General features: G+C 34.8%; 1 protein-coding gene across 2 annotated transcripts in view; it reads left to right on the forward strand.

Annotated features, from left to right (window-relative positions):
• ADGRB3 (adhesion G protein-coupled receptor B3) overlaps window positions 1-19,507 on the forward strand; it is a 754,183-nt gene that overhangs the window by 382,334 nt on the left and 352,342 nt on the right. For both annotated transcript variants that reach the window (XM_054491608.2, XM_054491609.2), the window contains exon 11: window positions 3,307-3,415. In XM_054491608.2, the coding sequence (XP_054347583.1) occupies window positions 3,307-3,415 (109 nt within the window). The remainder of the gene's footprint in view (window positions 1-3,306; window positions 3,416-19,507) is intronic.

The following is a 19,507-nucleotide window of genomic DNA, read 5'->3' on the forward strand; positions in this document are numbered from 1 at the left end:
CTTCTAGAGGACAGCCTCATTCACTCACTGTAAGAAGATGGTGTCTTTCCTTAGAATACAGCTGCAGAGGCTAAGTACATCTTTCTAGAATGCTAGAGACTATTAATTATGGATATATTTAGAAGAAATATATAATATCCTATCTAAAACAAGACTGCAATTCATCAGATGCTGTTATTTACTGTGAGGTCCCAACTTTAACAAATAATGAATGGTGGCAGAACTTCTTGTCAATGAAAAATCCTGAATTCATAATCCATCTATTTCCTTAAGATTTTGAGTTAGCTATGTTCTTATATTTAAAATATTTTTTCCAATAAAATGATCCTTAATGATTTTTTTGAAATAACGATTTGAAGCTGAAAAAACAAAAACAACCCTGTTCTGCAGCTTTTACTAAAAGGTGGTGTCATAAATGCAGCCATGTGGTGAATGGGTCTCTTGAGTTTGTGGCACAAAGGGTGAACTTTGTGGAAATAGGTGCTGTTTAAAATCTATCAAAGATAATCCTTGTGGGTCTCCTTATTTTTGAGTAATAGCTTCAACAAAAGTAAATATAAAACAGAACTCCATGTACATTTGGAAAACGAGCTGAGTAAAATGGTGGCTATTGACATTGGAAGTTTTTTGCAAACAAAATTTACTCTTTTGAACAGTCATTTCAGAATTTCTTACCCATCAGTTCCAGTTATGAAGAATAAAACTATGTTTAGATAAAGCATCCTACTAAAAATGTAGTATACTAAAGTTAAAAAAAAAAACTACATTCTATATAGCACCACTTTACACCCTACCCATATGGCTGGAGTTAACAAGTCCGGTTTAGTCAAGACAAGTCATTTTAGTCATGTATTATGTTTGATATTTCGTTATTACGTTGAAAATTCGTATGTCTCTAGAAGAAGAGTGAGCAAACTGCAGCCAGTGAGCCAAATCCAGCTTGAGGCTTATTTTGTTAATCTTATTTTGGAATATAGCCACACCCATTCATTTACCTATAATCTATATATGGTCATTTTGGTGCAACAAGGAAAGAGTTGCATTTACAATAGAGACTTCATGTCCTGCAAAGCCTAAAATATTTACTATATGCAAACAGAAAAAGTTTGCCAACCTTTTATAACCTGCTCTATAGCATTTGACTACACTTGGAGAAATATAATTAAAAACAAAATCTTTAGCCAACCTAAAAAATCTCTCCACCAAGGTAGAAGGGAAAGAAAACACATTCATTATTGAATAATCAGTAAACTGGAATGTAATGTGTATCAGAGACAATCCACTGAGATTACAAAGACCCTATTACATAGCCAAGCAGTGTCCTCAAGGTAAACAGTAACTAGTTCTGAAGAGAACTTAAGAGCACCCTTTGTCACACGTAGTTCATCCTAAATTCACTTGGTAATTGGCAGTGACCATCTTGTTACTTAATTGGCCTTATTCAAAGAAAAAATAACCTCCTTATATCTTTATGACTGGAAGTAATTTTGCCACTTGAAGCAAAATTCAAGAGGCCTCTGAAGTTAGGCTTCTACCTTTCACAGAAACAGAGAAAGAGGAGCATTATCTTTTTGTATGTTTACCTTTCAAAGAGAGACATTTCTGGATCTTTAAGCTGTAGACTATTTAGCTTTTAAATAAATTGACATGCATTGCAAAGAGAAAAAGGGCTTACAATTACTAGTTTTCCAAAAGTAAATGCTCTAAGAAAAGGGAGAAGAGAGTGGGGTTGAGGGAGGGAGAGACTCTTCCCTTATTTTCAACAGAAAAAAAATAAGCCTCTTATTTAAATTTGTATTTATTACACTACACATACTCATATACATATGCACCTACACAAAGATAAGGGGAAAATACAGTAGTAGCAGGAAGCCTTGGCGATAACAAAAATCTTAGGCACATTCTTGAAAGTGGGATGATGGGCTTTCGAAATTCATGTTTAATGACTGAAAATGAAGCTAAGAGACAGGTTTTATCTCCCAAATCTTTCTAAAGTTAAAAATTGGAACTATCTCAGCTATACATGTCTAAGTCTAATATCCATCATTCATATCTTCAAGTATATGTGAGTAAATATACTGTGGATACTGTCTGATTTTTAGATGGGCACAACTGCAAGCCCCTTTGAAATACACATGTGCCTGCTGTCCCTTTCAGCTCTGACTATAAGCTTTTCTATTATTCAGAATGCCTTTTTGCCTTCTGCACTAGTCTTTGCAATTACAAAGCAGTTAGAACTCTCTAATCCACTTAATTTTTCATGGCTAGAAAATGCAGTGGTGCTGAATGGCCACAAGAAATTAACCTGACTTCGAAAGATTTTCTGCTCTAAAGTGGTTATATAATGCAGGATGACTTTATAAGCTTTATGGGTTATACACATGAAAATTCATGTGACATTTTCAATAGCCTTTATGTTCCAAACACTATGAACTGTTGCCACAATCAGATTGCCAAATAAAAAAACACTCGTCCATTTGTACTGTATGAGGTGCCATGATGTTGAAAAAATCACTTGGACCTTGGAGGCAGATGGTCCTCTAGGTAGGCAGGTAGATAGGTAGGTAGATGGATAGATGGATAGATGCATACATAGATGGACAGTTAGATAGGTAGACACTGCTCAGCCACTATTAAAGATACAATATGGCCTTAGGTATGCTGTTTAACCTTCTTGAGGTCTTGCTGCTTCTTGCCTAAAATATGGACAATAATCCCATAGGTGTGTTTTGTATTTGTACCTGTAAAGCACATGCACTAGGGCTATTAATGTTATTATAATCCTAAAATTATTACCATTATTCTTACAGTGGGCATTATAATTATTAAACAATAAATGTTTCTCTGAAGATATTTATTATTATGCAATAACAATAGTTTGTAAATATCTTCATGGTGGAAATATTAACTCTTTTTCCTCTTCTGTTCCTCATATAGATGCCAAGCCAAACATGTAAAGAGCCCAATTTCAGTGTTCTATGTTTTTGTTATATTTAAGTGATGAAAAGAGTTCATCAAAAGAAAAGTCATCTATTTTCTGAGGAGACAATCTGTTAGATATTTTGAGTTTCCTTAGATTTATGAGGGATTAATCACTACATCATATTACTTCCAGAGTTCCTCCCATGTGACACCTGATGACATTCTCAACTATTAATTTAAAAAATACAGCTATTGGCAGCTGTAGATTTTTTTGAAGTGAAACAAAGCTCATTTGTGATTTCATGTAGTTTAAAAAAATTCAGTTATATATGCCATTGTATGTATAGATTTTTTATTCCTTCTAACCTTTGCTTATTTTTCTAGATTTATCCAGGGTCAATAGAGTTAATGCAGGTGATTGAAGATTTTATACACATTGTTGGAATGGGGATGATGGACTTTCAGAATTCATACTTAATGACTGGAAATGTAGGTAAGAAATAGGATTTTCCCCCAAAATCTTTCTGAAATAAAAAAAAATTGCAAGTATCTACACCATACATTTCCTAGTATAATATTCATTATTCATGTTTAAGTGCATGTGAGCAAATATATTTCTAATACTTGGTATCTGACTTTTAGATGGGCCTAAACACATTGTATTATATATATGTACACAAATATTTGTATTTATCTTCATGCATTCGTATGATTGCTTGTAGGCCTATTTTTGTGTATCTTTACATGTATATGTAGGATAATATGTATTTATTTTTTCATTCTGCCAAATGCTCATTGCTATCTAATCTAGTTATGAATGTGTGTGTGTGTATACACACTAGTAATTTTGAAAAACAACATGTTAGTCTTTATGATCTTCCGTACATTGTTCTTGAGGATGCCAAGTTACTTTCTCACTGATTGTCCCAGGCAGGCACTGAATCTGTGTGTGGTGGAACACTTGAGAATACCTTCCAGGGTTAAGATGATGGTGCAACCGCTGCCAATGCAGTTTTTCTGAATATCTTCCAGTAAACAGTAGATCTCTCAGGTCCCTCTGTAGTGGATTCTGTAATGTAACAACCATTATATTAACCAAATGACACGCTTCTCTTTGTGGTTAAAAATTAACAAGCACAAAGAAATAGTCTTCTTAGTGATACACATTGAATTGATTAGGCTTACAGTTTTCTCATTTCTTTAAAGCTTCTTCTGATAATGTTACTGTGATTCAGAATTATTTTCTTTCATTTGTCATACTTTAATACTCTTAACATAAAAACCACTGAACCATAGATAGTAATGTGTTTAAATAAATATATTCTGCCCTATATTCATATTCACAGATATTTATGCTTTAGTTTCTGGATCAGGAAGAGACCTAGTTTGGTGGGAGAATTAACTAGAGAAGTTCAACTGGTAAAGAACATAATTTTTTTTTATGATTAAGGCTTTTGATGGTTCATTTTATACTTAATTTCTTCTGAAGGTCCGTAAGTCCTGCAGGGACTGATTCTATCCTAGGATATCTTCCACCAGGGTGACCTCAGATTACAATAGGTTATAGTTAACTACTGGTAATATTCTTCACTTGAGGAAAGTCTATGTAATGGATGCTTCAAAAGTCTGGAGACATTTTGGAGCCCATATATCCTCCTCATCCAGCACAGGCCTTACAAGAAAGTATAGCATCTTTTTTTTTCCCTTATGGGCATTTTATTTTATTTTTTTTATTTTTATTATTATTATACTTTAAGTTTTAGGGTACATGTGCACAATGTGCAGGTTAGTTACATATGTATACATGTGCCATGCATCTTAATGCATCTTCTGAGCCTATTGGAGGACCCACACTTTTCTCCAGAGTGGGTGTCCAGCAGCTTGTGCCAGTTCAGTAATGGAGAAAGCTGTACCTTCTTATGGACAATTAGAGTAAAAGGAGACCAAAGATGGTATCTTTGTTGAACGATGAATTCAGAAATCAGAGAAATTCCCAATTAAATGTCCATTATAAAAGTGGCTGGGCAGATAAAGGAAAGAAAGTCCGTAGGAAAGGTATAGCATATCTGTGGAAAAGGTTTAGCAATCACAGCTATGAGTTTTAAGGCACGTGGAAGGAATCTAGCGAGATTCCAGGGATGCTAGTCACCCAAGCTGGAACCACTTTCCTAAGGGAAGGAAATGAGTTATGAAGGGTCTTGGGGCAGATTGGACAATTGATAAAGTAATTTATGAGTTAAAATGAGATAGAAAAACAGAGAACTATTGTTTTCTTCTTCTTCTTGTAAATGTTAACATCTAATTCTGAAAGGTATTGCTAATTAAAAGAATGATCAGATCAATACATGTCATTTGTGCAGAATGTGTTTGGAATAAAAACTATAAAAATCAAAGCCAATCTCAGAGTCTAGCAAACTTAAATTGGATTTAAGCTTAAATTTGGATTTATGTTTTAGAATCACAGCATATCACATTCTCTATAGCTGTATTATTTGCTGTAAAAATTTCATAAATGTCCATCAATTACAATCATTTATTCATCTTTACCTTTCTTTGACTTACCAAGGTTGTATATTTGAAAATATTGTGTATTTTTTTGCAATAAGATTATGTTATCTAGGTTTACCTTCTTCCCTTAAATGTGATTAAACTTTAAGTGGTATATTAAGCATAACTCAAAAGAGTCAAATCCTGCAAATAAAGTCAATATCATCCTATATCATTGTCCATCTTGCCTGAGGATAGTGTGATTGTTCCGCCTTCTGATTGTTTACATAGCAACAATTATCCATATTAAAAGTTATGTTCTGTGACTAAAAAGTCTAAACATTATTTATACTGACTACCCAAAAGACATCTTATTTACTGTTGATTTCCTCAAATGCTAGCTCTGGGACTGACTGACACTGTAGTTTGGTGACTAGAACAGAGGCTTATGCTCCATAGTATTCAGGAGTTTTCCAAGTTGTATACACTAGTATTAAATTAAGTAATATGAATAATGATCTCTTACTATTAATACTTTTTATGTTATCCAATTTGATACTATATATGTAAAACATCATAATGTTTTGTCTGATATTTCCAATGTTTTTGAGCATGGACATAAATAGAGACTATTTTATAGTAGAAAGTTGTGAAACATGTGAATTGGCCCTCATTCTGTCTTACATTCTAAGTCCAAATATTAATTATCCAACAGTCTGCTCATTATATTGAGCAGACATGTATGCACAAACACAGGCATGCACACAGCATGTGAGAAATGAATAGAGACTAAGTAACTAAGAAAGTTTGTTTCTTATGGCCATTTTCTTTAGAATGTGTTGGATTAAGACTACTTAAAGAACTTCAAAAATCATAATGTATTTTAGAGAGATTATAAATTATTTTTTCATAAAGTCTATATGTATAGCTGCCTCACTTTTCTGGACTATAGACAGTAAACTCCTGAAGGAAGAAAGAGTTGAACAGTCAAATATAAATGCCAAAAAGACCATGCAATTTAATAAAAGACTCTCAGAACTAATAGATTATTTTATTTCAACTTTAAATATAGTTTCAGCATTACTGTTTTCTAGTTACTGGATTAGATAGAATGGGTTGGAAGCAGAAGCAGTGCTATTAGAGGCACATATATAGCAAATAGAATAGATGAAATGCTGGAACAATAATAACAAAGAAATACTTTTTCCTTACTGTCATTTCCTAAAGAAATGACACCTCATGTCTCACCTTTGAGAGCGTTAGTTCTAAGACTTAGGGCGATAATTTATATTTAAAAGCATGGCCTTAATTCATCAAGATAAAAGTTCCTAGAATCTGATTAAAATCTCAGAAAAAGGAGTGACACATTTTAGAAAGACTTTCTTCAAAAATAGTTCAAATGAAACAGTTCGAAGCTTCTTTTTTTCTGAAAAATCTCCCCGTCTATATTGGCTTTTGATAAATGAAATGCTCTTATATGATAAAAAATTCTATGAACATTTTGGTGTATATGCGTGCATGTACATTTTTATAGGGAGCATGTTCATAGCTTTGATCTGTTTCTTAAAAGATTTATGATCTCAAAATGTTTAACAGAGGTTTGGAAGAAAATAGTCTACAAACAAAGATTTCAAACCAATGAATTTATAAAATAATCAAGCTTCAATATAATATTTAATTTTCATTTTTAAATATGTATATGACATCTAAAATAAACACATGAAAGTTATAATGCATGAGTTAATGAGCATTTATTAAAGACTAAATGTTCTGCTAGTTTAAATACTTACTATATAAATGAATGTGTGAATGTCTATGAAAGATTTCAATTTTCAATATGCCTCTTTTTAAAAAAAATTATATTTGAAATGTTTCAACTATCTGCATAGGTAAGTGGTTTTTGTTTTAGGAAAAGCATGTGGCTTTTTCAATATATCAATAATTTTAAAAATGTATCAGTATCAATTAGGTCTGGAGGGCCATATCTTTATATTATTTAATATGAGATATTTTTAAAAAGTTATTTTTTCAAGACAGAAAGTTATTTTTCAATGAAAATATTATTTGAAGAATCATTTCAACTTGCTTTCTATACTTTTCCTCTAAACATTTTTCCTTAAGGACCTTGCAGTCCTATTTCTCTTATTATCTGCCTGAAGCTCCTATTTGAAAAACCTTCCAGAAACTCTAATTGCCAAATAAATCTACTCCCGTTTTTCATCCTTCACATCCTCTGTGCTTTGCTAACCACTCTCTTTCTTGATACTGTTAATTCCTTTAAAAATTTTACATTAACTACAGTGTAAAATATACTCAAAGGATAAATCTAAACTCATGGCTTGAAAGTATTTGGATTTCTTTTGCGGTAATAGCATAAAACAAATAACATGAAGCCCTGAAAAGGTAAAAGTACATTATTTTGAGGTCCAGCTGTTTGCAGTTCCAAATACAAAATGGAGTGTGTGAGATCTGACATGACTAGAATGACAAGGCAAGGGAATGGGACTATACTGTTCTAACGATTTGTCCAAAGTTACAGTGATGATTTATAGTTTTCGTTATATTTTCAGTTATATATTTTTCACAATAGCTTCATGTAGCATATTACATTTGCTTTTATTGATAAGAATATCCTATTCTTTAGAAATTAATTGTATTAGTTTAGAACCTAGAACTAGAATTGCATTCATTGAACTGAATTCAAGAAAGATCAGTGATGTGTCACATGTTACTCACCCATTGACTATATTCAAGTAAAAACAAAAATAATTTTTCTCTTACTATAAGCAAAGCCTTTGCTGAATGATTCAGATCATTAAAATAAATGACTAATCTTCTAGCCTGCAAGAAAATTGCAGTCTAGTTGTAGACAGAAAAGAATTACATAAATAAATAAACATCAAATACACTTTGATATGTGTCATATAAGCCAAATGTTAGTGCTTTATTCCAGGAGATGTTGTTCTGTGTAAGGATCAAGAAAAACTTCTTAGAGAAGGAAGCATTTAATGTAGACTTTGAAGAATGGCTGGATTGTTGATAAGTCAACATAAAGAAGAGTGAGTAGCAAATAGATGGTTACAGTCCAGAATATTCTTTTAGCAAAGATGATATAGAGATGTCAAAGTTGAAATTGTGCTTGGGGAAAAAATTGCCTATTTTAATAAAAGCACATATGTATAGAAGTGAAGGAAGTAAAATAAAATTGGAAAGGCATGTTGATTCATGGTTCTGAATTCTAAAGATAATAGGGAGTCACTGAATCTTTACCTGACAAGAGTTGTGCTTTGGTAGAACATATGTAAGATGAGAAAATAGAATTGATTGAAATTGGGAAACACCATCAACATAGTGAGTCCAAATGTAGATAGAAGGCTTTTAATAGTAATTCATGCAGGAGACAATGAAGACAGGAATTGCTGGTGGTAAGAGTAGGAACTGACATGTGGGTACGAATTTGAGACTCTGTCCGAGGCTAGAATTGATAGGATTCCATAACTGACTGGGGTGTGAGAGATAATGGAGGGATTGACATTATGTTTATTCGACACACATTTGTGAGTATTTTTGACATATTAATATTTAGACAAGTATAGCCCCCAAGTGAAAAAAATAAAATGAGAACTTGGATTTTATTAGAGGAGTCAAATCTGTAAATACACATTTGGTGACCAACTGCATAAAAGTGATAGTTGGAGTCATAAAAGTTTTCTTCAATTATCAATACAATAATAAGGTAGAAGAGCCGTAACGTGATATCTACATTAAAAACAAAGAATCAAAGTTGGTGTCAGAGTAATAATGGTTAGAGGTAGTAGGTATAAGGAGTTCCAGGACAAGACAGTATAAAATCAGTGTCCTGTAATAAAATGGAGAGAACGTTTCAAATTGATCGCTCTACTTAATATCAGTTGCTAATAAAGTTCAGTGTCTTAAGATGAATTTTATGGGATTATCAATTCTATAACATGAAAATTCTCAAGGAAAAGTGCAGACACAGTGAACAGGATCTAAATTTTCAAGTTCTTTATGTGGTTTCAATGGAATACACCCTTGAAATTTTGATACAGTAATCTTTATGAATTTACTTTAGACAGATGAATGTTGCTACACCCACTTACAGCTATTTCACAACTGTTCCTTAGGAATTATTTGATGCTGAAAATATCAAATAAGAAGGCAATGGTTTTAGGCTAAATAAGATCTTCAAATACAGAATGCTATAATTATTAGTTGTAAGGAATTTCAAAAGTTCTTCTGATATATAAACCCTAACAGATATGAGAATCTAAAACGTATCAATATAGTTATCCAGTAATCCAATAAGGCTAGTGCCTTGAAAGCATTAAAGTAAGATATTTTTCTCTGAAAAGGTAAATATTACTGTGTCTTCTTGGTTTAGAAAATATTAAATATGAAGGCAGCTGGGCACGGTGGCTCACGCCTGTCTCTACTAAAAATACAAAAAATTAGCCAGGCATGGTGGCAGGTGCCTGTAGTCCCAGCTACTTGGAAGGCTGAGGTAGGAGAATGGTGTGAACCCAGCAGGCGGAGCTTGCAGTGAGCCGAGATTGCGCGCCACTGCACTCCAGCCTGGGTGACAGAGGGAGACTCTGTCTCAAAAAAAAAAAAAAAAATTAAATATTAAGTTTGTCGGGATGAAAATTCATAGTTGATGTTTTCTGAAATTGAATCCAAATTCAACCTGAAAAATGGTGTGATACAATGTTGACATCTCCTTTCTCTGTGCAATGCCTTTTCATCAACACCAAACCTATGTTCTTTCTTATATTCACTGGCAAACTTAATCATTTCATTGGTAGAATATCTTGTTCTTTAATAGAGAAACCAACTTTCAGTCTGACAATATTATTCTAAAATATAGTGGCTTCTCTTTCTAGGCTTTATTTTGCTTTGTGTCGCCGCTTAGTTTTGTGATTCACACATCCCCATCTCTTGTTTGACTTCCTTTCATTAAAAATAAGACACTTGTAGTCTGTTGACATCACACCTGAAAAATACACAATTTAACTTTTTTTTTTTTTGGTATGTTTATTTGTGGCACCTGACGTCAGTTCAGTCAGCTAGATTTGAGTTTGAATGTGCTAAGTTCTATCTCTGCCTTCTGGCTCTTTACCACCCTTGCTAAACACCTGAAGCTAGTGGGTGTTTTTCTGTAGGTCAGGAAAAAAAATACAACTAAAAATATCTGCTTCTTTATTGTGCTAACACACTGGTTTCCTGAGAAAACAAGTAGTTCAAACATAGTTTTAAACTTTGATATGCGGCCATAGAGTTCTTTGATTGCCTCTCATTTCATGGAAATTATCTCATGGTATTTACTAGGATCCTGTAATTCCACATGGTTGGGGTGGAAGCACTGGGGAGGGTGACATCGTGAAAGGCTATATCAGACCCTGTTAGGAGCAAACAAGACAAACTGCCCAGGCGTGTAATGGGCTTTCTTGCACACAACTGAACCCCAGACTGAGGTGCTCCCTAGTGCTAGTATAATAGATTGGTAATGATTCATGGATTTAACCAGCTTTAAGAGGACTCAGACAATTATTCAGTAAATATGTGCCATGTTTTGTCCTAGAAGATGTCTCAGTGAACGAATTAGACAAACCTCTTGCTCTCATGGAATTTATGTTTTGTGGTAGAGATACAGATGTCAAACCAATGCCATCAAACATGCCCAGTGGTTATAATTGTTAAAAGAGAGATGAAGCAGTCGACAGGGTGAGCGGTTAATGAGTCAAGAGAGCAGTGTCATTTCAGGGAGGATGACCAGGGAGGGCCTTTCATCTGCAAAGTGATATTTGAATATAGAACTGAACCTTTAGAGCATGAGATGCAGTGATATGTAGGGGCAGAACACTTCAGACAGAAGAAACAATAAGTAAGTAGAAAGGCCATGATGCACCCATGTGCTTCATATATTGGAGGAACTGGGGAAAACCACTAGTGCTGGAATAGCTGAGGGAGGAGCAGTGGGAGGAAATGAAGTCAGAAAGGGAGTGGGAAGTGAAGCTAAAAGGTATTTGTCTGAGGTCTGAAAGGAATGCAAAACGCTTAACAAGTATTTGTCACTTACCTAAGGGGATACATCCTAAGAAATGCATCCTTAGACTATTTTGTTGTGCGAACATCATAGAATGTACTTCCACAAACCTAGATGGTATAGCCTATTTCACATCTAGGCTACAGGGTATAGCCAATCGCTCCTAGGCTACAAACCTACACAACATGTTACTGTATTGAATACTGTAGGCAACTGTAACACAAGGGTAAATAGTTGTGTGCCTAAACATAGATAAGCTATAGTACAAATTTGGTATAAAATATTAAAAATGGTACACCCGCATAGAGCACTTATAATGAATGAAGCCTACAGGACTTAAAGTTGCTCTGCATGAGTCAGTGAGTGAGTAGTGAGTGAGTGTGAGGGTGTAGGAAATTACTGTTCACTATTGTAGACTTTATAAACACTGTACACATAAGCTACACTAAATTTATTAAAAAAAATTTTTTTTCCAATAATAAATTAACCTCAGCTAACTGCAACTCTTTTACTTTATAAACTTTTTTTTTTAACTTTTGCAGTCTTGTAATAATACATTGCCTAAAGCACAAACATAGTGTACAGCTGTAAAAATATTTTCTTTCTTTATGTCTTTCTTCTATAAAACTTTTTCCTATTTTTAATTTTTTAATTTTCCTATTTTTAATTTTTAAATTTTAGATTTTAATTTTTTTATTTTTTTATTTTATTATTATTACACTTTAAGTTTTAGGGTACATGTGCACAATATGCAGGTTAGTTACATATGTACATAGTTACATATGCACAATATGCAGGTTAGTTACATATGCAGGTTAGTTACAATATGCACCCATTAACTCATCATTTAACATTAGCTATATCTCCTAATGCCATCCCTCCCCCCTTCTCCCACCCCACAACAGTCCCCAGAGTGTGATGTTCCCCTTCCTGTGTCCATGTGTTCTCATTGTTCAATTCCCACCTATGAGTGAGAACATGCGGTGTTTGGTTTTTTGTCCTTGTGATAGTTTACTGAGAATGATGATTTCCAATTTCATCCATGTCCCTAAAAAGGACATGAACTCATCATTTGTTATGGCTGCGTAGTATTCCATGGTGTATGTGTGCCACATTTTCTTAATCCAGTCTATCATTGTTGGACATTTGGGTTGGTTCCAAGTCTTTGCTATTGTGAATAGTGCCGCAATCAACATACATGTGCATGTGTCTTTATAGCAGCATGATTTATAATCCTTTGGGTATATACCCAGTAATGGGATGGCTGGGTCAAATGGTATTTCTAGTTCTAGGTCCCTGAGGAATTGCCACACTGACTTCCGCAATGGTTGAACTAGTTTACCGTCCCACCAACAGTGTAAAAGTGTTCCTATTTCTCCACATCCTCTCCAGCACTTGTTGTTTCCTGACTTTTTAATGAATGCCATTCTAACTGGTGTGAGATGGTATCTCATTGTGGTTTTGATTTGCATTTCTCTGATGGCCAGTGATGGTAAGCATTTTTTCATGTGTTTTTTGGCTGCATAAATGTCTTCTTTTGAGAAGTGTCTGTTCATGTGCTTCACCCACTTTTTGATGGGATTGTTTGTTTTTTTCTTGTAAATTTGTTTGAGTTCATTGTAGATTCTGGATATTAGCCCTTTGTCAGATGAGTAGATTGTGAAAATTTTCTCCCATTTTGTAGGTTGCCTGTTCACTCTGATGGTAGTTTCTTTTGCTGTGCAGAAGCTCTTTAGTTTAATTAGATCCCATTTGTCAATTTTGGCTTTTGTTGCCATTGCTTTTGGTGTTTTAGACGTGAAGTCCTTGCCCATGCCTATGTCCTGAATGGCAATGCCTAGGTTTTCTTCTAGGTTTTTTATGGTTTTAGGTCTAATGTTTAAGTCTTTAATCCATCTTGAATTAATTTTTGTATAAGGTGTAAGGAAGGGATCCATTTTCAGCTTTCTACATATGGCTAGCCAGTTTTCCCAGCACCATTTATTAAGTAGGGAATCCTTTCCCCATTGCTTGTTTTTGTCAGGTTTGTCAAAGATCAGATAGTTGTAGATATGCGGCATTATTTCTGAGGGTTCTGTTCTGTTCCATTGATCTATATCTCTGTTTTGGTACCAGTACCATGCTGTTTTGGTTACTGTAGCCTTGTAGTATAGTTTGAAGTCAGGTAGCATTATGCCTCCAGCTTTGTTCTTTTGGCTTAGGATTGACTTGGTGATGCGGGCTCTTTTTTGGTTCCATATGAACTTTAAAGTAGTTTTTTCCAATTCTGTGAAGAAAGTCATTGGTAGCTTGATGGGGATGGCATTGAATCTATAAATTACCTTGGGCAGTATGGCCATTTTCATGATATTGATTCTTTTAATTTTTTTTTTTGTTAAACCCAAGACATGAACTCACACATTAGCCTAGGCCCTACGCAGGGTCAGGATCATCAATGTCACTGTCTTCCCCTTCAAATCATGTCCACCTGAAAGGTCCTCAGGGGAAATAACATGCATGGAGCTGGCATCTCCTATGATAACACTATTTTCTTCCAGAATACCTCCTGAGGGACTTGCCTGAGGCTGTTTTACAGTTAACTTTTTTCTTACATAGGAGTACACCCTAAAATAATTGTAAAATGTACAGTATAGTAAATACTAAGCAATAGAAATGTTTCAGCTGCATTATAATTTTATATGACTACCATCATATAAAGGGCCCATAGGTGACCAAAACATCATGTGGCGCATGATTATAATCTGATTTAGGTACTAAAAGGATCTTTCTGACTATGAAGTGGAGATATTATAATAGACTATTTGGCGCTTGAGTGAAACTAGGAAGAGCAGTGCTGTGCTTACTCAGATGGGAGAACAGAGGTTTGGGTCAAGTGACAGTGGAAATAGTGAAAAGGGGTCAGATGCTGAAGATATTTTAGTTGTTGATCTGAAAGAGCTTACTAGTAGGTAGAAACAGAGTGTGGAAGAAGGAGAGCACTCAAGGAAAGGTTTTCACTGCATCTCCAAGAATCCAACTACAGAAGCAAGACAGATTTATATCAAAAATTTACTTTGGCAGCTATTCGAATGCCTGTAAAGTTTAGAGTTCAAAGCAATCTTATTTTGACTTTTTAAAAATATGTTATCCTTCCTAACTCCAACCCAAATCCTTGCTCCTGTGGTTTAAGCCCATTTCATTTTTACTGTTCTCAAGGAGACTGAGCAATTTTATCCTCAGAAGCCATCAGCATTCTGTCATCATCCCACCATACAAATCCTTGGACAAAAGCCAGAATGAAATTGTTCATTAAAATGACTTTGTAACTCATATTGAGTTGCCAGCTAACAAATGAAATAAATCCTACTTTCCCTACCATTTTTGTGTTACTTTTTTAATTGGAAGGTCCAGGAGCCTTTAGAATAGAACTCTTAAGGCTCAACCAAGTCCAGAAAGAAACTAGTCAGCTCCATTCCTTTGAAAGCTGTTTTCTGTTTTTTTTTTAATAAAAACTTAAATATAAGAATACCATAGAAGTTTATTATCTAAGTTGGAAATATATTTGCAAAACATCTTCATCTCTGCAGCTTTACAAATGTTATTTGTAATAGAACTACTCTCGTAGTTATAACCCTGGACTTTAACGTCGAAAACACTGATCATGTTATGATGTTTCAATTAATTAGTAGGGCTGCATTCTTTTAGAAGTTAACTGGCTGTGAAAAAAATAGTAATATAATATTTCTAAATTTATCTTATCTGTTTTATACAGCCGTGCTCAAAGACACAACTATTCATGGTGTCACTATTAAATAATGCTTCTTGTCCCTGAGAAACTTGAAAACATTGTTAATACTCTTTCTTGTTTTGAGTAACCCAAATGCTCTAAACTTTCTATATTATCACATATTATGACAATTTCTAGCCTTAAACTTCTGAACTTCCTTCACAAGTACCATTTGAGTACAACATAAAGAAAGGTATTTTTATTTGTTTTTTCCCCTTTTATTCTTCAAGCTTTCTAAGAAAAGTTTTGTTAGAGCATCCTTAATATTTCATAGCATGCCCCAAATTAATGTTTTCACAAATATTTATGATACTATTTACTCCTCACAACCTTTCTGCCTGGGTGAGAAGGGTACCCACATAATTTATCCTACATCAGTGCCTCCCTTTCAGAGTGGGTGCAATTTTTTCCCCTTTGCATCTTGGTAATTGAAAGTCAAAGATTTGTTTCATTTTCTTACTCAGCCAACCACACTCTAACCTACTTCTGTTATATAATGAACTTCAGTGTAATTTTTTTATTATGTGACTCTAGGGAAATCATACTCATCTGTTCTATATTTCTACATCAAGGTAAAATAACTCCTGACCATTTGTTTTATTTTGTGCTAATATTCTTCATATGTATCTACTTTGTTAGAAAATTTGAAATTGTTTATTTTTGGCTAATTACACAAGTTAAGCTTTCACAAATCTTTTATACCATAGCTTAGATGATGAAAATGTGAACTTATTTGTTACTCCTTCAGTCTCCATCCCTTCAGCAACTGTTTAGGAGAGAGGGCATAAATAGAGGGCCAAACCTTTCATTCTTAGCCATATAATTTCTTTTGAATTTTTTATTTACTAAGAAAATACTCATAGTCTAAAGAAACCTAAGGAGGTCACATAGAATTAGGTTGCAAACGTATGATATATAGAATGCACATTAATGTGCAGCAGCATTGGGAAAATCAATAGGAAAAGCGGAGGAAAAGCTGACTTCTGCTGTAGCTGTACAATGTATGAGAAAAGAGCTTAAGGACTAAAGAATGAAATGACTATAACAGAGATAGTGATGGTGAAGGAGTATGCTTGAGTAGTATATCTTTCTATACTGGACATGAGTTGTGAAAGCTGTCCTCAAATAGAAAACCATAACTTCAAAAATTAAGATTTCCTATAAGAATACAGGCCAAGAATTCTAGAGTTTCTTACATGTTAACACATAGAACTTAAACAAATTTACAATAAAAGAACAAACAACCCCATAAAAAAGTGGACGAAGGATATGAACAGACACTTCTCAAAAGAAAAAATTTATGAAGCCAACAAACATATATATATATATATATAAAGCTCATCATCACTGGTCATAAGAGAGGTGCAAATCAAAACCACAATGAGATACCATCTCATGCCAGTTAGAATGGCGATCATTAAAAATTCAGGAAACAACAGATGCTGGAGAGGATGTGGAGAAATAGGAACACTTTTACACTGTTCGTGGGAGTGTAAATTAGTTCAACCATTGTGGAAGACAGTGTGGCGACTCCTCAAGGATCTGGAACCAGAAATACCGGCTGACCCAGCAATCCTATTGCTAGGTATATACCCAAAGGATTATAAATCATTTTACTATAAAGACACATGCACACATATGTTTATTGCATCACTATTCACAATAGCAAAGACTTGGAACCAACCCAAATGCCCATCAATAATAGACTGGATAAAGAAAATGTGGCATATATACAACCATGAAATACTGTGCAGCCATAAAAAAAGGTGAGTTCATGTCCTTTGCAGGGACATGGATGAAGCTGGAAACCATCATTCTTAGCAAACTAACACAAGAACAGAAAATCAAACACTGCATGTTCTCACTCACAGGTAGCAGTTGAACAATGAGAACGCATGGACACAGGGAGGGGAACATCACACACCAGGGCCTGTTGGGGGAGTGGGGGGCTAGGTGAGGGAATAACATTAGGAGAAATATCTAATGTAGATGATGGGTTGATGGGTGCAGCAAACCACCATGGCACATGTATACCTATGTAACAAACCTGCACGTTCTGCACATGTATTGCAGAACTTAAAGTATAATAAAACAAAACAAAACACATAGACATAGCCACAAACATTTTGGGTTTGAGTTTTCTTTTTTCTTCTCTTCTCTTCTCTCTCTGTCTCTCTCTCAAGAATTCTAGAGTTTCTTACGAGTTAACATATAGACTTAGCCACAAACATTTTGGGTTTTAATTTTCTCTTCTTTTTTCTTTTCTTTTCTTTCTTTTCTGTTTTTTCCTCTTCTCTTCTCTTCTCTTCTCTTTTCTCTTCTCTTCTCTTCTCTTCTCTTCTCTTCTCTTCTCTTCTCTTCTCTTCTCTTCTCTTCTCTTCTCTCTGTCTCTCTCAAGAATTCTAGAGTTTCAGCCAAGCGTGGGGGCTCATGCCTGTAATCCCAGCACTTTGGGAGGCCAAGGCGAGCGGATCATGAGGTCAGGAGATCGAGACCATCCTGGCTAACACAGTGAAACCCAGTCTCTACTAAAAATACAAAAAATTAGCCGGGCGCGGTGGCAGGGACCTGTAGTCCCAGCTACTCGGGAGGCTGAGACAGGAGAATGATGTGAATCCGGGATGCGGAGCTTGCAGTGAGCTGAGATCATGCCACTGCACTCCAGCCTGGGTGACAGAGCGAGACTCCATCTCAAAAAAAAAAAAAAAAAAAAAAAGAATTCTAGAGTTTCTTACATGTTAACATGTAGACCTAGCCACAAACATTTTGGATTTGAGTTGTTTCTTTCTTTCTTTTTCTTTCTTTCTTTCTTTCTTGCTTGCTTGCTTTCTTGCTTTCTTGCTTTCTTGCTTGCTTGCTTGCTTGCTTGCTTGCTTGCTTTCTTCTTTCTTTCTTTCTTTCTTTCTTTCTTCTTCCTCTGTCTGTCTCTGTCTCTCTTTCTTTCTTTTCTTTCCTTTCTTTCCTCTTTTCTTTTTCTTTCTTTCTTTTTTTCTTTTTTTTTTTTTGAGACAGGTTCTTAATTTGTCACTCAGGCTGGAGTGCAGTGGCATGACTTCAGCTCAATACAACCTCCACCTCCTGGGCTCAAGTGATCCTCCTGCCTCAGCTTTTTGAGTAGCTGGGACTACAGTCATGCGCCACCACGCCAGGCTAGTTTTGGTATTTTTGGTAGAGACTGGGTTGCCATGTTGCCCAGGTTAGTCTCGAACTCCTGGACTCAAGAGATCCTCCCACCTTGGCCTCCAAAAGTGTTGGGATTACAGATGTGAGCGACTGTTCTGGCAGTTTTCTTTATTCTCTATGAAGAGCTTGAATTTCTACACAAAAAGTTTTTGATGACCTGTGTGCCCTAGGGAAGGTATAAAGAGAAGTGTTGCATAAAGGGGTTGGTGGTTTGCCTCAGTTCACGAGATCTTCAGAGGACTTTAATTAGGAAAATTTTTTTAAAAATGGGATTGAGCAAAAGGATCGTTTGGGAAACTAGGTGGCAAGTGGCTTTCTATTTCCCTGGAGACCTAGTATATGAAAGATCTTGGAATTAGAGGTCTCCCCCAGCTGACTTCATTGTTATTTCTGAGATAAACTCCTTCAAAATCTGGTAGATTCACACCAATAACATAAATGGGAAGGTGAAATCTAAAGTCAATTGAAAACAAATTTTGAATTTTATAAAATATTACTTCTGATTTGTATTGGTTTTGTATTGCAATGATTTGAAATTAGTAAAGTTATCATGCTGTATGCCTTCTTTTCAATTTTGTTCTTCAAATGAACTAGAAAGATGCTGTTGTGAGCTTGTGTGAATATAAAAAACAATCCCAGTTTAACTGTTTCTATGGCAATAATTGCTCATCTCTATGGAAATAGTGGTCTGCCTATTTAACAATAACCAGAGAAGAGAAAAGAGGTATTGACTCCCTTTTAACAATTTTTCACTTTTTTTCTATTTCATTTCACCTTTTCAAAGGTCTTATTTTGTTTGGTTATACCAAGAAATCTGGACTAAATTATTCCTTTCCTCCTTTGCTTCCTTCACTGAATTCCAAATAAATAAATACTCATGTGAATTTGAAAACTAAAAATTCTGGCTCTGATTGAAGACTGTGCTTTTATGTCAGTGCAAGTAGGGATGCCCTTTTGTATCTTTTAAAACATGCTAGCTTTGGAGTTAGACATCTGGCTGCAAACCTTGACTGTACCATGACTAACTAGCCTTCTGGAAGTTATCTCCCCTATATAGCTGTCAAGATTAAAGGTAACGTATATTT

This window comes from Pongo pygmaeus, chromosome 5, assembly GCF_028885625.2.
Source record: "Pongo pygmaeus isolate AG05252 chromosome 5, NHGRI_mPonPyg2-v2.0_pri, whole genome shotgun sequence".
NCBI lineage: Eukaryota > Metazoa > Chordata > Mammalia > Primates > Hominidae > Pongo > Pongo pygmaeus.